Source organism: Dioscorea cayenensis, chromosome 12 (genome assembly GCF_009730915.1).
Source record: "Dioscorea cayenensis subsp. rotundata cultivar TDr96_F1 chromosome 12, TDr96_F1_v2_PseudoChromosome.rev07_lg8_w22 25.fasta, whole genome shotgun sequence".
In the NCBI taxonomy this organism is placed as follows: Eukaryota; Viridiplantae; Streptophyta; class Magnoliopsida; order Dioscoreales; family Dioscoreaceae; genus Dioscorea; species Dioscorea cayenensis.
Window position 1 is genome coordinate 17,750,098 of NC_052482.1, and position 25,438 is coordinate 17,775,535.

The 25,438-nt window shown below is 33.6% G+C and overlaps 3 protein-coding genes across 6 annotated transcripts; 1 reads left to right on the top strand and 2 right to left on the bottom strand.

The window, feature by feature from the left end:
- The first annotated feature begins 1,077 nt into the window (after positions 1–1,077).
- Positions 1,078–5,973, top strand: LOC120273770 (ELMO domain-containing protein A). Of its 2 annotated transcripts, none has more exons than XM_039280472.1 (10): positions 1,078–1,225; positions 3,134–3,296; positions 3,402–3,510; positions 4,272–4,372; positions 4,740–4,808; positions 4,947–5,062; positions 5,148–5,202; positions 5,289–5,409; positions 5,486–5,631; positions 5,711–5,973. In XM_039280472.1, exons 2-10 carry the CDS (start codon positions 3,156–3,158, stop codon positions 5,810–5,812), a joined length of 960 nt encoding a protein of 319 aa, XP_039136406.1. In that variant the 5' UTR covers positions 1,078–1,225; positions 3,134–3,155; the 3' UTR covers positions 5,813–5,973. The 2 variants fall into 2 exon arrangements, with proteins under 2 accessions (XP_039136406.1, XP_039136407.1); XM_039280473.1 differs by having other exon boundaries at positions 5,489–5,631.
- A 72-nt stretch (positions 5,974–6,045) lies between these two features.
- On the bottom strand, positions 6,046–7,897 carry LOC120273769 (transcription termination factor MTERF8, chloroplastic-like). The gene has a single exon (XM_039280471.1). It carries the CDS (start codon positions 7,753–7,755, stop codon positions 6,640–6,642), a length of 1,116 nt encoding a protein of 371 aa, XP_039136405.1. The 5' UTR covers positions 7,756–7,897; the 3' UTR covers positions 6,046–6,639.
- Positions 7,898–12,304: 4,407 nt separating this feature from the next.
- On the bottom strand, positions 12,305–20,227 carry LOC120272973. Of its 3 annotated transcripts, none has more exons than XM_039279617.1 (3): positions 18,977–20,227; positions 12,546–12,677; positions 12,308–12,441 (listed from the first exon to the last, which is right to left on the bottom strand). In XM_039279617.1, the coding sequence occupies exon 1, from the start codon at positions 20,127–20,129 to the stop codon at positions 19,029–19,031; it is 1,101 nt and encodes a 366-aa protein (XP_039135551.1). In that variant the 5' UTR covers positions 20,130–20,227; the 3' UTR covers positions 12,308–12,441; positions 12,546–12,677; positions 18,977–19,028. The 3 variants fall into 3 exon arrangements, with proteins under 3 accessions (XP_039135550.1, XP_039135551.1, XP_039135552.1); XM_039279618.1 differs by having other exon boundaries at positions 12,542–12,677; XM_039279616.1 differs by having other exon boundaries at positions 12,305–12,677.
- Positions 20,228–25,438: the final 5,211 nt, after the last annotated feature.

The following is a 25,438-nucleotide window of genomic DNA, read 5'->3' on the forward strand; positions in this document are numbered from 1 at the left end:
TATAAAAAAATTATATGGATTTAAAATCAACTAAAATTATATATAAAACTGTAAAACTCTTTTATTTGCGAAGTGAAACCGAACTATGTACATATATAAATATGCGTCCTCTAGGAATATCTCACAATGGTGTTAGATAACTTAAACAAGTATTTAACTGATACAATCCATTCAAGTACAATACCTACTCATAATTAATGGTATATCATAATACTTAATGTTATCTACCGGTATAGCAATATAAAGTAATAGTAAACTTTATTTACCATCATAGTATGCCGTTCATTTCAGAGAAATTGGGTGGAAGTGGAGAACCGGAGGAAATATCACTTTTATGAAATAGGGGAAGTTATATCACTTATAGTAGTTTTTGGTGTTCATTTTGTCAGAAAGTGACAATAAAATCGAAGAATTTAGGTATTGAGTGAAGTTCTATGAGTTCAAAAATGACTTTGGAAGTGAAAAGAACTGAATTTTTATAGATTGATTTACTTCCTCCATTTTAATCTTAAAAAATACTGAAGTGAGTTTAGTTCAAAATCCACTCCAGTTGGAAATGGAGAAAGTGACACTTCCCATTTTAGCATAAATAAACACCAAAAGTGAGAAAAATCAGATAACTTCCCCAATTCCGCCCAATTTCCCAAAATAAACATACCTAAATTATGATATAACAATTGCCATCAAACAAAAAAATTAAAAAAAGCTGAGTTGGTACCTAGAGAACATATTTTATATATATAGATTTTACCTCATATATATCACTTCCTTGTTGCTGCTTTCACTACTGACGGCTAGATGGGAAGTCAATCCAACTCATCCAACGGCCAGGAGTGTCTCAAAAGCATCACGATTCCCGCGCGTGCGTAAATCAGCATCCATATAAACTTACCCTCTATCTCTCAATCCCATCCCTTCATGACCATATAAAAGGGCCATCAGCCGTCCATATTAGAGCGATGGCGTGCAATCTATTTAATGAGGCGTAGCTATATCATCTCCCATCCTCGGCCAACGCGTCTTATTTCTTATATAAATAAATAAATAAACAAATAGTATATATATTTTTTTATTTATTTTTAATTTTTTTAGTTGGCTTTCATGCCTTCTTTCTAAAGTTTCTTTTTTTTTTTTAATAAAAACCTCGAATTCGAAGTCCAAAATCCCCTTCATTCGTTTCCTGTTCATTTGATTTGGTTCCAAATCCTCGGATTCAGCCCTTCTGGTATGCGTTCTAGGCTTCGATTTCTCTTTTGTTTGATGATGCTTGTAGAAATTTCTTGATTTTTTGGTGGTTTATTATTTTTTTTTTTCTGGAAATTGTTTTAATTTTGTGTAATTTTAGGTTGTTTTTCATTTGAATTGTGATGGAAAGCGAGTGATTTTTTGTTTAGGAAGTATGAGATTGAATTCATTGGTTGGTGATTGATGATTGATGCTTTGAGTGTTGGAATTCTGTTGGCATGTTGGAGTTCGTGGGTTGATTTTATTCTTTGTGAGAAATATGGCCTCAAGTTGTGGTTTTTATTCCAGTTGCACGGTTACGTTGCGTAGCTATGGTGAAAGCATGGACTTTGCTGTAAATCTCTTAAGAATGTATCAATTTCCTGTTTAATTCTTCTTTGATGATTCTTTGTCATCAGTCTGGTTGTTCATTGTTTTTGTTTTGTTTTTTGTTTTTTGTTTTTTCCGTCTAAAAGCAGTTGAAACATTATTTAGGAACAAAATACACTAGAAAACTCTCTCATATGTAACTGCAGCATGGGTGGAGGGTTTCAAGATAAAAAAAATGTAGCATCTGTTATTCCTGTAAAACTCTTGAGAAACCATTAATCTCCCGTCTAATTCATCTTTGATTATTCTTTTTCATCAATTTGCAATTGTTGTCGGGACTTAAAGTAGTTGACACACTATTTATAAACAAATTCAGTTGGAAAATCTCTATTCTGCGTAACTGCAACCTGATGAAGGAATGTGCAGCTATAGTGACTGTATCTATTTTTACGGTTAAACTCTTGAGAAAGCATCTGTTTAATGATTCTTTGTATCTATTTTTATTTTATTATTTGGGTGAGTCCAAGAGAGTTGAAACATTTATTAGGTACAAGTGCACAAGGAAAATCTCTTTTGCTTAGCTGTGAACTGGTTGGAGGGATTCAAAATATTGTTTCAACTCCTTAGTTTTCCAATTCCTTCTTAGAACCAATCAAGCAGCAGCAATAGTCTCAATTGGTGATTTAATTTCTTTTATTTGGATTTGTTTTGGTTGGTGGCATGTGGAAAAGACTAGGGTTTGGCATATTTTGTCTTTGGTTGTAGGACACCATTAATATTTTAGGATGGCATAAACTAATGAAACATGCGTTTATAGTAGGTTGTGATAATGATTTGGATTAGTTAACTGCTCTTGGCTCTGAAGGTAGATAAATTGCATGTTTATAAACCCTTCCGATATTAAAATTTAAATGTTATTCGCTAGTTAAATAAAAACCTACCATTCTTTAGTGCATAAGCTGACAAATTGCTTTGATTTCCTTATGCTTTATATCAGGTGGCATAAGAATGCATTTTACATGATCCAGTTTTTGCAATCATTATTGATAGCTGGGTTGCAAGATGATGTTGCCTTTATGTTTTTCCATGTTTCAGAAACTCATTAACTCCAAGTTCGGGCTTGTTTATCTGTTTTTTATATTTGGATTAAATTATAGTATTTTAAACTACTTTGGGTGATATTATTGCCTGCACTTTTGGTAAGCCACCAGCCCAGCACTTCTGATCTTCTCTTGCAATTATGATTTTCCTCCTCTCATGTATCAGTGAAATCCATTTCTTTTAAACATTGAGTTTAAAAAAAGCAGGCAAGACAGATTTTCAGTGTAAATCATATCTAATCTTCATTCAGATTTTTATGTTTCCCTGATTGTTTGTCTTCTTTGATGATTTCTGCTTTCTTCTTATCGGTTTTCAACTATAAGTTACCTTATTTATGTTACTGTGTATTTAGGACTGAAAATATGTGAACAAAAGGATGTTTTGCGGGCTAAATGTGGTGTAGGGTTTAAGAGCAAGTGTTTAGAGTTAGAATTTTCTTACATGCATATTTATAACTTCCTCATATTGCTGGTTTCAGGCATAATTAGCATAGCCTGACCATGTTATCGGGCAACTTGAGGAGGCGGCTTCATCATGGAGACCTTGATGGCCGAAGAAATGAACATGTTGATACCTCAGGAACAGATGGTCTGAATGAACCTCTTCTGGGAACGTACAGTTATGATGAGCGCCATACTAAGGTAGGCTAGGCGGCATATTATATCTTTCTTTCTGGAAGAATGAATGTAGATGAGAGCAGATGATTTTCAGTTATTATTCAATTTGACTATTTTTGTTATTTCTAGGAATATGGAGATAAGAGGCAGCAAGACATCTGGGATGACAAAAAGAAGGAGCAACTCCATTGGGCACAGCTTTTCTGCAACTTGGTTGCACAATGGGGACAATGGCTTGGTAGTTTCTCTACCTATTTGATATTAAAAATGAACCCATAAATTTCTTAGTGCGATATGAAGGCCCTGTTTTTATTGGTACTTGGCCTGATGTGTGGATGACCTTTTTATGCACAAGATAACGAACTATAGTTTGGATTCTTCATCAAATAAATAGGAACATAGTTGTATCAAGTCCAGAAGAGTGGCAAGTCTTGATTATGTTCTTTTCTTTGACATATTAGGCTTGCAGAGAGTATTGGCTGCATGGTACCACTTGTGTAGCACATATTTGTTAATGACCCAACAAATAACACTACCTTTTAAATTTAGTATGGACAAAATACTGCAGGGAAAGTTTCTTTCAGAATACCAAATATGTCTTGGAAGAGATGTAGTTAATTATCACAGAAATAATTCAACAACCGATTGCTTGTGCATGATTCCGTGTTTTGTTCCATATTTATTTCTCCTCATATTGTTACACTCTGTAGCAGGAAAGACCTGATAATCGGTTACTTAGTAAAATTTATTTACTTCTTATTCTTGTTAATTTTATCATGGCTTACTGTTTTGCTTCTGTGAGTAGTGCCAAACCTGAGGGCATCTTCTAAACAGGGTGTAGAATTTACCTATAAGTTTTTATATGCATTATATAAAAATTTCTTGCCCACTTGTTATGACTTATTGCCACCTTGAAGCTTTATTATTACTAGTCTTTTGCTTTTGTCCTCTGCTTTTACCTGTTTGCTGTGGTTGATGAGTGACAATTTCTTCATGCAGCGAATATCTTTCATAACTCCGGATCAATTTTAGGAAGGATGCTACCTCCCATCATTTTTAGTGGACAAGATAATCTGCCTTTATTGCTTAGTCCTTTACAGGTCAGTTTTTGCTTCATCCAACGTTTTCAAAGATGATAGCTTTTATTTTCTGGTGGATTGTGTGAAATCTTGGAAATTTTTCTGATATATAAGTTTACATAAAAGTCGTATAATAATGGTAGTGATAAGCCATACCTATATTTATGGTTTTTGTTTGTGCTTACTGTCTTTGGCTGCTTATTAAAATATAATATCCATTGTTGACAAATCTTTGCCCCTTATGAATAATGCCTTCTCTACATTCAATTTTTCATGATTTCAATAAGATTTTGAGCACGTCTGTATGAAAAAGAAAGAAGAAAAAAGTTAACTACTTGTCCTTCATGCTTTGTGTTTGTTATTGATTCTTTGACTGTAAAATTTATAGGAAGAAAGACTGAGAAACTTGAAGCAGAGATTGGGGATTCCTTTTGATAGTGCTTGTGTTGATCATCAAGTATGCCTTCCCATCAACTTGTTCATCTTTTTCATAATTCACTTGTGCAATCAAATTTTGTTTTGGTTTGATATTTACATTTATCTTTGAATGATATGGGTGTCATAAATTTGAGTAGAACTAGTTGGATCTTTGTAGGATGCCCTAAGGCAACTTTGGAGACTTGCTTATCCAGGCCGACAAGTGCCTCCTCTGAAATCAGAATTGTGGAAAGAGATGGGTTGGCAAGGTTCCGATCCATCAACAGACTTCAGGTACTCGTGTTTATTAGTGTAACTATGATGTGCAATTAAAAGAAAGGGCATTAATCTCACACATGTTTGACAAATTTATGTGCAGGGGTGGTGGATTTGTATCATTGGAAAACCTCATTTTTTTCGCCAAGACCTATCCAGTAACTATTACCTCATTGCTGATGGCCGCCTAGTTAAATGAAAAATAAACCCAGCCTCTGCCCTAATTTAACTATTTCTTACACAGGATTCCTTCCAAGGACTTCTACACAAGCGAGACGGAAGGCGAGCTGAATGGGAATATCCTTTTGCTGTGGCTGGAATAAACATATCATTCATGTTGGTGCAGATGTTGGAATTGGAATTAGGTAACAAATACAAGAAAGAATGGCAACATGAAACGAACTAGGGTTTCATGATACATGATAAATTTGTTCTTGCTAGCAGGTAGACCGAGTTCTAAAGCAGGAATTTGCTTTATCAAGCTACTCGGAGAAGATGAGATGGCATTCGACAACCTTTACTGTGTTGCTTTTCAGATGATGGATGCACAGTGGTTGGCAAAGCGAGCTTCATATATGGAATTCAATGTACATTTTGGTTAAGCAATCTTGTTCGTTTGGCCTATCGAGTTTCTCTTTACTAATACCAGTACTTCACTTATTCTAGGAAGTTTTGAAGGCTACCAGAACACAACTAGAGCGCGAGCTTTCCTTAGATGATGTTTTCAGCATTAGAGACTTGCCGGCATATAACATGTTGACTCGGTAGTTTCATAACCCTTCCTCTATCTATCGATCGCTACCTGCCCTTTTTGTGTTCGGTGAATATCCTAGCATGTATAATTTCTATACTTTTATACAAAATGCGACAATAAACTGCACCTTTACAAGTATATATAATCATACATTACAATGCGACTTCATAATCCATTTTCTGTTCCAATGAATGCAAACGAATTTCATTCGGAAATCACAAGAGATCACATTATATACATCAGAAGCATGGGGAAATAAATCATCCTAACTCAAATTCAAAATGCCTTCTCTGAAACTTGCACTCTATAATCATCTTTTGCTTTGATAAAAGCAGGTAAAATTCTCAATAACTAAATCGTTGGCATGTAATATACAAACACCATATGACATTACAAATACCATGCCTTCTTGAATGATACTATTATAAATCAACTTGTTGCTACTAAATCATCTTTGTCAAAATGGTGAGTTTCATCTAGTGTCCGAAACTTGTGTCTTACATCGTTTGTTCCCACAAAACCAGGTAAAAATCTCAGCAGTTCCACAAAGCACAACACACAAATGATAGAGTTAGACATCACATATATATGCACTTCAAGATCAGAAAAATCATCATCCTCTTCACATACTGCATATTACTGCATTAACATAGATCAAGTTTCACCTATTGTTTTTCCTGCGCAATTATGCATAGATCTCAATTCTGCAAAGCACAACACATAAATCATCATCGTCGTCATCTACTTTACCTCTCGCTCGTTCATTGTACTTTGAGTAGAACAAGACCAGCAAAGACAACCGAAAAATCCTCTAAAACATCTGTCCATCAGAACCAAAATCCTAGTTTTGAATTTCCCTGAAACCAGTGAACTCAACCTTTCCTTGAATAGCATCCACAACCTCCGGCACATCACTCTGAAACCTACTCACAAATTTGTCCAAGAACCGCTGCTGGCCCATCATCAAATGCCTCGCGCGCACTCCATTCTTGAGCTTGAAAACCTTATTCGACACCAGCAATGCCAGCACAGCGCACCGCGGAACGATCCTCTTCTCCAAGCTCAATGAAATCACCACCGGATTCGCCATCAAGTATGACCTCTCCCATCCAAGCTTCCCTTCCAAGAACTCCACATGCGATGTGATCTTCTCATCTGACACTGACATGCAGTAAGGATGCTTTGCAAAGGCAGCAAAGACGTCCTCTTTCGACCAGCCCAGTGACCGGTAAGTCTCCAATTTCCGCTGCCAAACTCTCTCAGACAATTTGTCGAACACCCCAAGTGCATGAGCGAAGATGGGGGATTGAGGGTTGATGCCAAAGGATTTGAGGGTGGTGATGGAGTCGGAGAACAAAGTGGAGGATTCTAACAAACACCTTGGGTCCATTGAGATGAGCTTGAGGATGACGGGCATGGGGACATTGTTTTGCTGCAAGGTGTCGACTTTGGGGAGGAGGAGCTTGCGGAGGTCAGCGGTGAGGAGGGAGTGGGACTTGTTGATGGCGGCGGCGGCGGCGGAGCGGGAGCCGAGGAGGGATTGAAGAAGGTTAAGGTTGGGGAGCATGCGGTTGGGGAGGCTCCAGAGGAGAAGAGAAGGGGAGGAGGAGATGAGAGAAGGGATGTCGGAGATGCCGAGAGAGAGGAAGAAGTCGAGCTTGGGTTTGAGAGTGGAAGAAGGTGAGGAGAGGAGGAGCTTGGGGCGGCGAGAGACGAGGGAGGAGACGTGGGATTTGGAGAAGTTGTAGGAGCGGAGAAGGGAGAGGACGGAGTGAGGGGTTTTGGTGGTTTTCAGGTGGAGTTTGGAGGAGGCGGCGATGGCGGCCGAGCGGGAGAGACCGCAGGAGTTGATGAGGAAGTAGATGGTGAAGGATGGGTCGATACTGGTGCTCACGCTCGAGGTTTTGATGATGGTCGTGGCTTTTCGTTTTAGGGTTTGCACAATAAGTGTTTGCATTCTGGATGTGGATGGAGACTCACAACTCACAACTCACAAGCATAAGCTGCTACTCTTTCTCTCTTAAATTTTTTAAATGAAGATGGAGGAGGAGGGATAGTTCATTCTATACTAATGGCATTGGAAATCTTATATCATACAAGAGGTCAGGTTTTGAAATGGGTTTTGAAGATACAATTTTTGGGAAAATTGGTTATAAACCCCTCAAAAATTTTATAATTGCATATTTACCCTCTAAAAAAATATAATTATATATATACTTTTGAAAAATATAGGTAATTGTGGATATGCCCTACTGTTAGATTTCGTTAATCAAACTTGATTAACTATTGTTATAACTTGGATTAAGATATACAAAAGGTCAAAAATAACCCTTGTACAACTTAAAAATTTTTCAAAGGGTATATACGCAAAGGTATATATCTGTTGTTTGTTAATAGATGTTTTTCAACTAATTTGAACCTCAGAAATATATACGCAATTATATATATTATTCAAGGGTATATATGCAATTAACTATTATTTAGGGAGCAAATATGCAATTTCAAAATTATTCAGGGGTACACCTGCAAAAACCCTTTTTTTTTTTAATTATCAAAATGACCGAAATGTGAGTTTTCACCTACATGAATTTGAAAATATCACATTTCTCGACTAAATTTTTGATAAGGCACCGAACTATGCCTATTTTTTTTCATTTGAGTGTCCAAATTTTAATTTGAATCAAAATAGTTATCCAAGTTTAATTCTGTTTCACAAGCATCCCAAATAATTTTGGCTTATATTTGTTGATGTGGAGGTCGAGATTTCTCAATCAACATGTCTACGTGACCAATGTAAACCATATCATTTTATCTGGCACATAATGATTGAGAAATTCCAGCTTTCGCATCAATATATAAAGGCTTAATTTGTGTGAGTGACACACCGGTGAAACAAAATTAAAGTTGGATAATCATTTTGATTCAAATTAAAGTTTTGACACCCAAATGAAAAAAAATAATTTGGTGACCTACTAAAAAATTTACTCCCATGTCCTCAATTAAGTGATGAGTTGGTCTTTTAAAATATTAAGATATTGGTTATTTTTCATACACACCCTCATCTTAAAAAAAAATCATAAAAATGAGATTTATTATTATTATTATTATTATTATTATTATTATTATTAAACTATTTAAAGTTATTGTTTAAAAAATAATAATTTTTTTGACCGAATTTATTTTTTTTAAATATGTTATTATTATTATTATTATTATTATTATTATTATTATTATTACACCTTTGTTTTGGAAACCATTTTTAAAAACTGTTATTGTTATTAACATAATTATTTTTTAAACAATCACAAAAGTGATATTTTTATATAAGTTTAAGTTATTATTTTTTTGTAATTATTTTGAAAAATAAAAACAAAAATTTTCAACAATTTAAACCACATATACGTTTTAAAAAACATGCAAATAATTCATATTTTAATAATAATAATAACATATTTTTCCAAAATAAATACAATTAAAAAAATATAAATTTTTAAAAATAATAAATTAAAAACGGTTTAAAAATACAAAAAAAATTCTCGTTTGTATGAAAATAACCAATATATTAATATTTCTAAAAGGCTAACTCATCATCTAATTGATGACATGACTTGATGTGATGTTTTCAAACCATAAATTTCACATAAGTCATTTTGATATTTAAAAAAAAAATAATGAAAGACTGTATTGGAAAAAATCCTTTTTCAAATTCCCTCATCTATAAACATAGGGCATGTATTTTAAAAACACCCTTGAATTTTAAATCTAAATGTGAATAATATAAAGATATCTTACAGTATTATTGGATTAGCATTTAATAATCATGTATAGTAAATAATTCTAATTCTACATATTTTTTTTACAAATAATACTTATTAAATAATAATTTAACGGTTGTCATCAAATATCTTAAGAGAACAATAATGAGAATGAACATTATGTTTTGAAAAGTAAATGGAATATACAGATAATTACTTTTTAAATACAGATATTTATTTATTTTATAATCTGTTCATGAATAGTAACTTTTGTTATTCTTTAAAGAACAATTAAAAATATATAATCATCATCCACATTATTTTTTTTTTTTAATATAAACTTTAAATTCAAACATTTAAAATCCTTAAATTTTTAAAACTATAAAAATTATAAAATCATATTTAAAATTCTAAAATCTCAAACCAAAAATTATAGAATCTTATTCTCAAAGTTCTAAAAAAGTTAAATCCTAAATGATAAATACTTAACCCTAAGCCTTAAATCTTAAACAGTAAATCACAAACGAGGTTTAAATTAAAGAGTTTAAATTTAAGATTTAGATGATAAAAAAAAATTATTTATTTATTTATTTATTTATTTTTAAAAGGGACGAGCATTAGTCGTATATAAATGGCAGAAGTCTCGGCTTTTTTTTTTAATGTGCCTCCAATAAAGCCAAGCCTTAGTGGTGAGCACCAAAAAAGCCAAGTCTGAGACCCTCTTCTTGCTGCTTATCTGGTGAGGCAGGTAGGAAACGGCTTGTTAGGTTTTGTCCTCTCTAATGATCAGCAGCTGCAACAGCGTTAATAGAAGAAGAGATTTGCCTATTCCAAGCCCGATTTGAATGAAATTATTTTTTTGACAAGAGGAGGCAGTTTCGAAAGTCTCAACTAAACTGCCGGGAGCGTGCATGACTTTGATGGAGCAAAGCGGGGCGGAACCCGCAGACACATGAGTGCTGGAACCGTCTACACATCATCATGCTCACATCTCCTAAAACGTGCTCGTACCGAAATCGAACTCTCACCACTCGGTGAAGAACTCTATCGGTGATCCGTATACCAATAGACTATTTAGTCGTTGGCGATTTAAATGAAATTATTACTAGACCCACCGTCAATGAGGACAATACACCCGAGACCCTATAACCGGTTTCATTAGGCTTGATATTTTGAACCCTAGATGTTCATTATTGTTATTCTCATTTCTCACAACGGTACATTCTCGTCGCTCTTGGACCTTTCCGCCTTCATCATCAAATGCAATGCCCTAAACATGACTGGCTATATCACACTTTTCATGTTCATCTATATACAACAGAAATTAAATGAATCCAGGACTTAGTCCTACAACAGCATCTGTTAAACATCTTTAATCACTCCTGACCTTACAGTCATGATATTTTATGCTTCTATGTTCTGCTTCTCCATTTCATGGCCTCATGAATCACATATTTCACTTCCCAAGTATATTGCATAATCTCATTGGTGTGCTTTTGTGTTAGGGTATCTATGATAAAGACTTGTCTTTGTCTAGTAACTAAATTGCTTTGCTGACATGGTGATAATGAATTTCATTGCTTGAGGAGACCTAAGTAATTCTCAGGGAAATAAGAAAATGTTTCATGTTTGTGTCTTTTAGAATACATAAGCTGCAAAGCAAGCATCTAGAAAATTATAAGGGCACAATTTCTCAGACTTCCTAATAGCATCTCATGCCCAAAGCATCACAAGCTATCAAATAAACTAGATGATTATTTCATTTCCATATTAAATTAAGTCGCATTTAAAATCCAAACGAGACTCGACATCTTTGGACAATTTTTTAGATGTACAAATAAACTCTTCACACAATCAAACTAAGATGAACATTTCATAAGTTTGGATGCTCGTTCTTATTTCAGTTTCACTGGAAAAAAAGGCATCAGGTTTTCATCCAGAAGTTCATTTTGATTGCAGGCTTTTACGAGACAGGCGTTACATATTACTCTGATTATTGATTTTCCTCCATACCCGGTTACTGATCCGGAGGGAGTTTTCATCAAGCTTTCATTTCAAGTTGTAATGTTTTTTAAGCAAGGTTCTTGGCAAAATGGTTTATGGCATGTAGTTTTGTTGTTTGTGTGCAATGATTTTGGTTATGTCATTGGTGTTATTCTTTGGAAGCAATGCAGGGGCATTAGTCATTAATAGTTTCTTGGTGAATGTAATATCATTTCCATGGGGAATTAGGGTTAGGGTTGAGTTGGTAATAATTATCATCATTCTGTTGGGGAATTGCCAAGGAACAATGCTTGAAAATTTCTGCAGCATTGTACATGGTTACTGCTCTCAGGTTGTGGTATACGGCCGTATGTTAGCCAGTACATCAATGCAATTTTTTACCGGTTCATTTAAAAACTGCTAGTTTCGGCTAGTTTTTATTAGTTCAATTACAATTCTGATTTAATTAGAGAACTAGATTGGCTTTAACATCAGTTCAATCAGTCGGAACAATGGTCTGATCCAGTTCTGAGAACACTTATGAAAGACATGAATGAATATAGCATCACATGAACTGAGTATTTGGGATCCTCCCTACTTTTAAATAAAAATTATTGGGTATAGAACGTCAATCAATTAGAAAGTTTCCTCTTTATTTGACCAGTTGAATTTTAAATTTACTACATTTCTTTTATTTCTCATTAAGCAAAGAAAATGAGAACAAAATTATTTCATAATCACTATAAACTTATAACATAAGGCCTATATGGTTTTATGTACAGGTTCTTTTTCCAATCAAAACAATCCATTCGGAAGCAAGAAAACATCAGTAAGACCAGGTTAAGTTTAATACAAATGTCTTAAGGTTTTGAAGTTGAAATCCCAGCTTGTGATAAAAATGAACTCTGGGGAATGAAATGGACAACCCACATCAATGAAAGGTGTCGATTGATCTTAATTCCTAAACATATGAAATGATATTGATCCAAAATCTTAAGCACTTACTCACATTCTCTGCTGTAGTTTAGTCAGAAAACTCTGCAAATCCGGTAATGCCCTTGTAAGTTGAGATCCAGATAATTTCTTTCCCAAAATTCAGACTAAACAGTGCACGCACTCGGGTGCCCAGCAAACAGAATGCCTGCAATTAAGAAGACTATCTTGAGAAATGGTATCAACTTTACCGCATTTTCAGAAATTGCAACGTCTTTCTAAACTGAAATAAAGCAATATTGCAAGCACAAGCTCAATAAGTGTCACTGTTGATAGCTTTGGGTCAAATAAAATTCTAGCGCAGACACATAATTTGAAGGAAAAAAAAAGGAAATAGCAAGTTTTTCTTCATTCAGCATTTGAGAAAAATATTTCATATCATAATATGAAAGTTAAAAAGGTATAGGGCAACCTCCCCCTTATTGCATATGAGGGAAGAGGACTTGTGTGCCACTGTGTGAGCCTCTGTAAAAAGGTAATTGTCAACCACAAATATCAAAAGATCATGAATAAGATCCGATCAGCAAAGCTGCAACCTTCATTTGACAACACCCAGTTGACAGCTTGATTATTTATTTTTTTACTTTTTTACTTTTTTTTTTTACATATAATGTGAAACTTAAGATTGTGACCCATCACACTTCAAAAGTCACTGATTAAAATACTTTTCAGTTCATAAAACAACTACAATTCAACAACAGAGGCAATTGGAGAAGGGTCAGAGTTCCACTGTGTTCTGTATAATTCTGAATGTTCAAAACCATTTTCTTTCAAGAATCCACAAACAACATCAACTTCAGTACCAATTAAAGATTATTGATGTGCTGAATCATTGTTTGTGCAAACTAACAAGATGGGACCTTCTGAAGGTTAAATAAGATCAAGAATTGCTCAATTCAGACTGAATCTTAACCAATAAAATAAACACAGATTCAGCTAATAAAAGACTGAAATCTAGTTGCACAAACAAGATGGGACCTGCTAAAGGACTGAAATCTAGGTTGCGGGTTTTATGTCAGGATTTGGTTCCTTCCAGAATATATCAAAACCATCCTTCTTAAATAAACTTATTCTGAAGTTCTTTCAGGCAAATTGGCATCCTTGGCAAGTCTAAACTAGTGCCCCTCACATATAATGCCAATTTGTTCTCATCCTATGCATACATCCTCCTCATCATTTTCTCTAGAAGATTCAAGGGAATTGCTTATGGACAAGGTAATAACATTCTTTAATGAAAAATGCATTAAAACCCTTAATTTTGGCATTTATTTCTATCTACCATGACTAGTTTCTTATCTCAACCTAAATTATTAATTTCCAAAACTAACAGACAATGCACTGCAAAATGAGTAGTTAAAAACTTAAAATTCTAAATTTCAAAATTCATAAAGTTACCATCTGTTATCTATGGCTATGAGTTTGATTTCACAAAATTTTCAGCAGGATTGGCCAGCCTTTCAGTCATTTGTCAGACACAGTACAAATCATAGATGGAGAAACTTGACCAAGATTCAGGATCCATTTCATTTTAAATGTCCAGAAATTTGTAGATAAAATTTGTCAATTTGTCTTTTGCATGTGTAAGTGATTTTTTCCATTTCTACTTGGAAAAGCACCAGTGCCCTACTGATATTTGTAGATTGTATCATAGTTTTAAACATGATTTCTTGAAAGAAACAAATTTTAAAATATTACTTGGGTATTAATTTTAAAGAGTTAAGCATCACATGGTTCTCATATCTGAATATCTGGAGTAAGATTAGTGCTAAATATTAGTTAATCTGCATTTATGATACATGGAAATTAGATTTTTTTTTCCAGCCTATACTTATGCAAGATTATGAGTGAATCTCAAGAAATACTTATATCTGCGTGATTTGACATATCTTAAGGTGCATCTTGTGTATAAGCCAATTCTAATGATGATACTAGAGGTGCAAACTGGGCCGTGCCGGCCCGAGCCCAACACGGCCCAGCACGGTTTGGGCCGTCCTCACGACGGTCAGCTACAGTACCGTGCCAGGCTAGCACGGCCCGCGGCCCGCCATGGGTCGTGCTGGCCCGAGCACGCGGGCCAGCCCAGCACGGCCCGCCACACGTTACGTTGCAGGGTCGGCTCGGCATGGTCCCGCCAATTTTTCTTAATTAATTTAAATATCGAAAATGACTATTAGTAGTCTCTCTAACAACTATAAAACGGCTAGTTTTTAAGGCTATTTTAGACTTTAAAATGTAATTACTTTTTTACCCTTTTTACCAACAATAAACGGCTAGTTCACAAGGGTATTTTGGGAATTAGAAGATTTTAAAAAATCTATAAATACCCTCAAACACTTACATATTTCTCCACACCAAATTACTCATTCTTGTTCTAATCTCTCAATCATTGAAGTCTCCAAGCTCTCTTAGTTCTCAATCTCTTCAAGTTCAAGATTTGAAGTTTGTCAAATTTCGGCTCAAGTGTTTCATCAATCCGGCAATTTCCCCATCTTTTCATCAATTCATCAATTCGAATTTTCAAGAAATCTACCTAATTAAATTTACATCATCAAGGTTGAGGTAACCCTAAACCCTTTTTATTTTTTTATAATGGCGGGCTCTCCCAATTTTTCCTTTCGATACACCATAATGAAAAACAACTCGAAAAAATTTTTGATGATTCACAACTTGAGCTCGAGCCCCGAGCTCACATCGAATCCCCCAATATGGGAGCATCTAGTAACAAGCCTCAAACAAGCACAAGAAAAAGAACTTCGGTGTATGGCAATTTTTATAATATTGTTGAAATTCCAAACAAAGGGACTCGTGTCATTTGTAAAAATGCAAAAAAGATTTTTTTCTTGTCAAACTTGAGTGGAACGGGTCATTTGAAAAAGGCATGCCGACAAACATACTACTAATCAAAATGATCCTTCCCAAACACAAATTAGTTTTGCAAATTCAAGTATTGGAACTTTTTGTTTTTTTCCAATGAAAAATGCAAGAAAAATGGATTGCAAAAATTTATTGTTCAAAAATGAACAACCTTTTTATCTTGTTGAAAAATCTCGCATTTATAAAAAAATGCAAGTTAAGGGTTTTAATCCGAATTTTAAATCCGTTTCAAGGACTACTATGAGAAAGTATTGTCTTATTATTTATGAAGAATATAAAGAAAAATTAATTTCCAAAATGTCTAAAGGTTTATTTAAAATTTCTCTTACTTCCGATATTTGGTCTTCTCAAAATAATTCCGATTATCTTTGTGTTACCGCTCATTATATTGATAATAATTGGACTTTGCAAAAACGTATTTTGAGTTTTATTGAGTTAGAATACCAACATACCGCATGTAATATTGCCGGTTACATCATGCGTACTATTAATGAGTACAAAATTGAGAAATTTGTATTTTCAATCACTCTTGACAATGCTTCGGCAAATAATTGTGCCGTTGATATGTTACAATTGCATTTAGAGCCTATGTTTTCCGGAAATTTTTTTCATGTTCGTTGTATATGCCATATATTAAATTTATGTGTTAGAGATGGTTTAAAAATTATTGATCCTCATATTCGTAAAGTTAGAGGAGCTATCTTATATGCAACAAAAGCTTCTTCACGAAGGCATGAATTCAAAAGATTTTGTAGGCAAATGGGGAAAAAATATAAAAAATTTATTTCCGATGTTCCTCATAGGTGGAATTCAACGTATAATATGTTGAATTGTGCTTATGATTACAAAGATATTCTTACAATGTATTGCCGTGAGTTTTTTCCCGACCTTGGAATTACTAATTATGATTGGGAAGTTTGCTATATGATAAAGGAGTTTTTGGAAATTTTTAATTCCGCAACTAATTTTTTTTCCGGTATTTATTATCCTACTACTTTTATGACTATTTCTCATTTATATTACATTAGTGAAATTTTTGCAAAATATAGATGTGATCCTAATTTTTGCTCCCATTGTTGCTCCTATGGAATTAAAATTTAAAAAAATATTTTTGCAAAAATCAACCCTCTTCCCTGCTTTTATCTATGTTTCTTGATCCCGCTTTTAAAAATTGATGGTACTTTTTTTGTATGCTTGATTCTTATGATGAAAACATGGGACTTGATCATTCAATTTTCAAAGATGAATATCGCTCTTTGCTTCATGATATGTATAATGAACATAACCATACATATGGAAATCGACGAGCTTCTACTTTTTGCCGGAGATTTTTGAAAATTCTTCTTCACTTTCCAAAACTAAATCTCCGGCCGATCTTATAAATATGATTAGAAGAAAATCTACAAGTGCTTCTTCTTCTTCTAGCACTAGTTCTTTGCATGAATTAAATCTTTTTTTAAATAATAATTTTAATGATTTTCTTACTACCGAAGAAATTAATAACTTTTAATATTTTTCTCGTGGTGGAAACAACAAGAACATAACTATCCCGTGCTAGCCGCCATAGCACGTGATCTACTAACTCCACCGATGTCATGCAGTGGCGTCGAGTCTTGTTTTAGTGCAGGAAAAAGGGCACTCGATGATAAGAGGAGCCGCATGAACCAAGAAACAGTGCAAATGTGCATATGTCTAAAGGATTGGTTAGAAGCAGAAGATAGGTTACAAGAACAACAAATACATGAAGAAGGTAGTGATACCGGAGAGGGCCTTACACCATCCGAGCGTTCAACTTCAACCCGTGTTGATGAAGAAATAGATTAATCAAATGAAGTTTGAAGTTTGTAATTTTCTAAATTGTTTTCGAAGTTTGTCATTTTCTAAATTGTTTTGAAGTTTGTAATTTTCTAAGTTGTTTTCATAGTTTTTAAATAAATGACAATTTTTTTCCTATATCTATTTGTAATTTATTTTTAATTTATCTCTATTTTTTCAATGTAATTTTATTTTCTAATATTATGTTAAATTTTAAAAAATTGTCTTTTTTGTATTCATGTAAATTTAAATTTTTTGCATATTTTTAATTATTTTTTCTATAGTCTTTATGTGTTGTACATTTTTTACAATCAAGAAACTTATATTTTATGATATTTAGATTTTTCTTAAAAATTTCCTTAATTTTTAGTATTTTTAAAGTATTTTATATAATTTTTACAAATTTTACAATATTTTTAAAGAATTTATAATTTAAAATAAAAAAGGTGGGCCGCCCGGCCCGACCCAGCCCAGTTGGCTTGGGCCGTGCCACGGGCTGGGCTGACCCCCCTGTACGGTGGGCCGGGCCGGCCCGAGCACGTACAGTGCCCGGGCCGCACCGTGCCCGGGCCGGCCCATCTTGCAACTCTAATGATACCTCTCCATTGTAGAGGATAACTATAATAATCATTTAATATACGACTATATTCTCTAAATGGAGAAGAACCAGGCATATTGCACTAGCTAGTTCAAGTAAAAATAAAAAATAAAAAAAAATAAAAAATAATATCTACAATCAATTGGCAAGAGCCAGTATAAACTTTCTTATTTTATGGCATACCTCTGTCTTCTTCCAATTTGATCACAAACTTGGCCATTAATCTCTAAGATGTAGTTGTCAACTTAAAAGTGATATGAAATTTATTTCATATTTTAATGATGCAAATAAAAATTTTTAAGAGGACAAATACAAGTCCCGTTGCATGATGAGTACATAATGCAAGAGTGTGATTTATGCATTATGATGTATCACAAAACTCTTCAAAAAATAAGAAAATGTGAATAGCAGCTAAAAGCTAAAGCATTACTCAAAATATAATTTAATCCTTAAACATGAAGGCAATGATTGGAGAGACATATTTGACACCTTAATAGAGCTATTTTTGTTTATTAAATTTTACCACTCTAAAAGCTGATATGCTTGTAGAAACAAAAACAGCCCTATTGATTCTTCATACTTCAAGCAAGAGAGGCATTTGATAACTCCAGAGGAGGAATTAAGATAATACACTTGAGTCCACATGAAAATGTCAACGAGAAAAAAGAAAATAAAAGGATGCCATGCCCAACTTCATTGAAATTGTGAAAAATGAATCCAAAATGAGCACAAAACTCCTCAGAGCACTATGTAGAATAATAATATAAGATGCAGTTAGTTTGAACAAAACCTGTTTTGATGTATGTATACACAGTGGCAGATTCCGGTAACAAATAAAACCCTAGTTCAAATGCGAAAAAACATCAGACCAAATATGATCAAAGAACAGCAAGTGTCTCATTTTGGCCAAAGAAAACTCCCTACACTCAGGTATATTTTGGTCAATTGCACAATTTTAGTGAATTGGTGTTGCACATAGAAATAAATATTCATTTTTCACCTGACTATGTCAACCTGACAACATCAAACAAGATAATAGAATCAAATTGGTATGATAAGGCTTTTCACAATAATCAGTAGCCTATGACATTCCAATTCATGCTAAACCAACAGCCAAAACAAATAGAATATGAGAAAAGAACAGGATATGAAAAACTGGCCTGGAAGTGAAGCAAAGGAGTTAGCCTTTCATCTCCAGAGTGAGATTCAAACTCACTCCCTCCTCATTGCCTTATAAGTCTCCAATACTTCAGGGCATTCATTTTGAAAACTTAGCAAATATCTCTTACTGAACTTCTCATCACTGATGAAAAAGAACCGAGGGACAATTGGTTTCTCTCCCCACAAATTCTTGGACACTAGAATTTCATACACAGAGACCCGTGGAGCAACCCTTTTCTCAAGGCTTAAGGTGAGAAGCACAGGGGAGGAAAACACAAACTCAGGAGCCCATTTTAGCTTCTCCATGAAGAAGCCAAAGCTCTTCCTGATGTTATCCTCAGAGAGATTCACAATCATGGGCTTCTGATTCACGCGAGAGACAATCTTGTCTTCTGGCAACCCAAAGCTCTTATAGACCTCCAACTTCCTCTTCAAAGTAGCCACACTAATGGCAGAGACTGAATGGAAGGCGCGAATGAACATAGCGTTACCAGGGCAGTGGCCCATCCGCAAGACCCTCTCAAGTGATTCTCCAAACCGCCCTGAGCTCTGCATGAGCACCATAGGGTAGATTTTTGCAAGTTTGGCAATATTGGCAGCGGGGACACCTATGCGATGCAGGGTATCAATGTTGGGCGCCATTTTCTTCTCAAGATTAACATGGAAAAGCCAAGTTGAGCGCTTTACGGCGGCGACCACATCCTCATCGGTGTGGAGGATGGTCTTTAGGAAATCAAAGGAAGGGATTATTCGTTTCTTCAAGCTTGCCCGCAAGAGATCGATGTCGGCGGAGATGAGCTTGGTGATAGTGGAGGGGGAGAATCCGGAGCGGAGATAGAAGTCCATCTTTGGTTGCAATGTCCGGGCAGGATCGGAGAGGAGGAAGCGCGGGTACATGGAGATGAGCTTGGTGATCTGGGATGGGGTGAAGCCATGGGATCGGAAGAAGGCAAGGACGGAGTCAGGTTTGCTCTTGGTGCTGACCTTACTCCAATCAGAGGTGAAGCTGAGCTTGGAGGAGGCAGCAATGGCGGCGGCCGGCGAGAGGCCCCAGACGTCGGTGAGGTAGGAGGTGAGAGATGGGGCTTGGAGAGTAGAGAAAAAGGCGATTGTTGGGATCCTGGGAACCCGAATGGAGATTCGGAGAAGCATCAGTGAAGAAGTAAAACCCTAGCGTTTGATCGAAAGGAAGGAGTGAAGCTTGAGAGATGAAGAAGGCTTTTACTGCTTTATTATACTTAATTTTGAGCATAATGATGAAAATTATCTTCGCCTTCTCTGGTCAAGGCTATCTATTTGTTTTGGATTTTTTATATAAATTTATATATTTTATTTTATTTAGTTATAGATGTATACATTGTGTTGTGAAATACGTGTGATTTGATTGCCATTTCCATATAGTATTTCTTGAAATAATTGCTAATCTCGTTTTATGTGAATAATTGTCTTTTTTTTATTTATTGATTCAAAATTTTGAATTCTACACTGTAATCTAATTTTTATTTATATTTCCTCTCGAAACTAAAAAAAAGTAATTATTTAAAAAATTTATTTTTATGACAAAAACTTACGAGAAATGTAGTTAGTCAAGGCTCATGGGTTGGGAATTGATCATTGTTTATTGGTGATGTCATATATTCCGAACTTAAAAATGAGAATCCATTATCATAGCTGCATCTAGTGAGACCAATGTTGTCAAACCCGGATGGCGTGCCGTTCGATCGGAAAAAGCAGGAACCGGCCATGTAGTGGCCGTGAGTATCTATCGATCGGGTATTAAAAAGCCCAGTGTTAGCCGGTGGCCGTAGGGTCGATCGGGTCATGATGTTTAATTTTTCTGATATTTAATAATTTATTATTATTTTCTCATTAAAAATCACAAAATCGTGTATATTTATTAATATTAATTTATAATTTATAATCAATAAATAGAATTACAATATATATATACCAACAAAAATTAACATTTAAAAATAAAATATATTAATGTATTATGTAAATACTTTCTAAAAATTTAATTTATTGAGAAAATAAAACAATAAATGAGTGTAATTTTATTATAAAAATATAAAATTAAAGTATTCTAATTAAATAAAAAATATAAGAAAATTTAAAACAAAATAAAAACTCAATTGAGATATAAAAATTAGTGAATTAAATTTCTTATTTATTTTAACAAAATCAACCAATAAACAAATAAATAAATAAATAACACCGAGAGAAATTTGATAATTATATATTAATATATTAAATTTGTAAATATTTAAAAAAATGTAAAAATAAATGACAAAATTAGAAAACTCTACTGTATATAAGGTCATTTATCAATTTAAATATCAAATTTGAGTAGGTTTTTATAATATAATTATGGATTTAATATTATATTTGCTTATTATTAATTATTATAATATTTTTTTTATATTTAATTATTGACCCCGGTTGAACCCCGGTTCGACCCGGTTGAACCCATTGACTCCTGACCCCTGGGTTTAGCCGGGTCATTGCCCGGGCCGGGTCTGACAGCCTTGAGTGAGACTTAAATTTAAGATATTTGAAAGTCTAACACCACTATCATTATGCTACAAATCCTTTAACTTAAAATTTTTTGTGTTATTTTATGTGTAGTTTTTAGTACTTTAAGTTCTCTAAATAAATTTTCATATTTTTCAATTTTTTAATATTTTTATTATGTATATATATATATATGCTCTATGTTAATTTAATCTTTTAATGTTCGGAAAAACTGACACATGGCAACATATTGGAAGAGGATGTGTATTCCACATGAACAATTTAACTAAGAAAGTCGTTTGGTAGCATCTGCAAAGTAGTGCAACTAGTCTGTATTGCAAGTGGAGTTACATGTAAAACATTGTTTGGTTACTCGTGAAAAGCATTTTACATGTAAAAATATTTTGCACTTGATTGTACTATTGCGAGGATTTCAACTTACGACTACTTATTAGCGTGAAGTTAAAATCTCCGCAAAAATAATAGTTAAAGTTACCTTCAAGAAAAACAAAAACAACTTTTCCCTTTTTCTTGAACATTTCACCGATCCTCACCGCTCCGTGCTTCTCTTCTTGCTGCGTGCTCGGGGTTGGGATCCACCGCCAGCGATCGACAAGGTACTTCTCCTCCCCACCGATTCTTTTTCTCTCTTTCGTTACGCTTCTGGATGGCTCGGGAGATCGATGGAGATGTGATTAATGGGTGGAGTTCTTCTTGAGTTGAGATCGCGCAGCTGTGGAAGCAGCGAGAACGGAGGCGATGAAAGGTGAGGTTTTTATTTTTTTATTTTTTTTATGGGTTTGGATTTGTTTTGATCTTTTGGTGGTGTTTTGTTTGTATTCAAATCTAAGCAGAATTTGAAGCGTGAACGGTAGGCGTTGCTCTGAATTTGTTTTCCTGGTATTCAAAATTTATGGCTCAAAGTTCTAGAAGCCTAGGCACACAAATGGAACCACCACTACAAACGCCAATAATCAATCTTGATGACCAAAGTCAAGGCTTCGATGATTTTGACGACATTGGACAAACTCAACCTCCTACAAATGACACACCGACGAGCTCCACCTCCAAAGCCAAAAATGGTAACAAACGAGGAAAAAGTGCTAAAGTGGATGAAGAAATCATGCGAAATGTTGAGCATCAATTAGGAAGAATTGCAAATGCATTGGAGGGAGACAAGAGTCAATTTATTAGTAAGCAATTGCTTGATGAGATTATGACTTTAAGTGAGCACTACACCGAATATGATCTTGGACGGGCATATGACTATTTACTTCAAAATCTTCCTTTAGCAAATGGGTTTATGAACAAGACTCATTCACTTCGTTGCCTTTGGATGGATGATTTTATTGATCAATTAAGGGGTGGTCGTCGAGCATGAGTTGTTATAACACCATATCATGTTGTTTTATCTTAACTTGGGATGATGTCTTTGGACAATGTTATGTTTTGTTTTAATCGCACAAGTATCATGGGATGATGTCTTTGTTACTTGTTTATTTTATTTTATTTTTTTTTTGTTTTTGTTGTTGGATGGACAATTGTCATGTTATATTTGAACTATGAATGTTGAATGTCGTATTTTTGGATGAACAAGGCTTCATGTTTGTATTTTTGTGTATCATTATGTTGATGTGTACTATGAATGTTGAATGCCGTATTTTGGATGAACAAGGTTTCATGTTTGCATTTTTGTGTATCATTATGTTGATGTGTATTATAAATGGTGAATGTCATATTTTGGGTAAACAAGGCTTTATGTTTGTATTTTTGTGTATCATTATGTTGATGTGTATTATAAATGTTGAATGTCATATTTTTTTAATTTTTGGATGAACAATAAAAAAATAAAAATTAATTAATTATTTATTATATATAAAGTATTAATTAATTAATAATGAATAATAAATAATTTATGTATTGTTTAAATGTAATCGATAATTTATTAAATCAATCGATTAGTTTCCAAAAATAAATTTAATGAAATTAATCATTTAGGTTTTAAATTATTTTATGAAAAATATTAATTAAGTAATTAATTAATTGATTAATTATTATTAATTAGTAAATTAATAATAATAATAATAGGGTAATCTCACCCTTCACTTATATAAGTAACTATATCTTTTAACTTACATCATCACCAAAAGTAAATGCAACATTTCCAAATTACAGAGAAACCAAACGAGACATGATGTGAAATTGAAATCGCGAGTGATTTTCACTTTACACTATAATTTTTATTTACATGTAATTTCACTTACAGGTAACCAAACAGCCCCTAAGTGATTTCTTATCCTCATTTCTCTCTCTATAGATATATATAATATACATCAATCTATTATTTATCTATCCCAGGATCTATATATCATGGTTTTTGAGAAGATGTTCTCCCATGCCTTAATGCTTTGTCTATATTAAACCTGAGGATATGTAATGTTTTGTGCTTTTAATCTTTTTAAAATTTGAGCTACAGTGATCATATAGTTTCTCTATAAATTTTTTTAAAATAAACTTAGAGTATTGATGATGAGACCAATGGGAAGAAAAATTAAGTAATTAAGTCTAAAGCTCATCTTTTAATGTCAATACCCACATCTCAGGACTTACATCTAATTTAACATGTTCCTGCATGGCTAATGTTTTGTCCATATTAAACTATGAGAAGATGTAATGTTTTGTTTTTTTTAATCTTTTTTAAACTTTGTTCTACAGTAATCATATCAACCATTAGCATGTGATCAAATTGTATTATTATTAGACTCTATATACCTTTAATTCCTTTAATTTATATAAAACAAACTATTTATATGCCTAGAGATACACGCAACATTAGTGTGAATCTGATATGTATTACATTTTTAATTAGAGGTCTGGTGTTCCGCAGGAGAAGGAAAACCCCATATAGTTTAAAGCTCTTCTGATTTGTCAATACCTACATCTCACCTAATATGTTATAATATGTTATAAACTTCATTATTGACTTTCATCATAATGATGTTCCGTCCTTATTAAACATAAAAATCTACCATCTTTTATGTGTTTGCATTTCTACAATAATAGCATGGTATCCATTAACATGTGATTATATAGTCATCACACATCCTATATAATACTTAGTTGAGCCAATGATTCATCTCACCTAACTTCATTGTAATCAGCTCAAAACATTAATCAAGATATATATATATATATATATAGTTTTACAAAAAAAATTATAAAACCAGCTCAAAACATTAATAAAAAATAAATTATAAAGCTAGCTCAAAACATTAATCAAGGTATATATATATATATTAAAAAATTTCTTTCACGAAGCTTAAAATTATATTTGGATATGTACATTAGCATACAATGTATAACATAATAAGATTTTTGTAAACATATTTAAATAATTTTTTTAAAAACAAATAGTTTAACAATTACATATTCATCAAGCATGCACAACTGCGTCTCTTCCACTTTATGAATTTTCTATTATTATTATTATTAGTAGTATTATTATTATATGAAAATGCAATTAATGCATGTGATAATTCCAACACTGTTGTTCATAATTTCAAATAAAAATAAACCTGGAGAAAAACTCAAACACGAGAACAAATGCAAGACATTCTACTAGAACGTCATCCTCCCCTTCTCAGTCGACTTCACCATCACCGACGATGTTCGCACATTCGGTGTCTCCGATATCTACTCCTCTAACCTCGACTTCTTTTGATCAACCACCTATCTCGTCATGACCACTCTCTCGGCTTTCATCATTATCATCATCACAAAAGATCAATACATCAATCGAAGCTAGAATCGGCTCCTAAGTCAGAGCTTCAACATGTCTAGGCTCACTAGTAAGTATGTCAGTGTAGTGCATCTGAAAATAACTTTTTATTTATTTATTTATTTATTTATTTACTAATAATGGAAAAAATATCTTAAGGGATAAGAAAGGG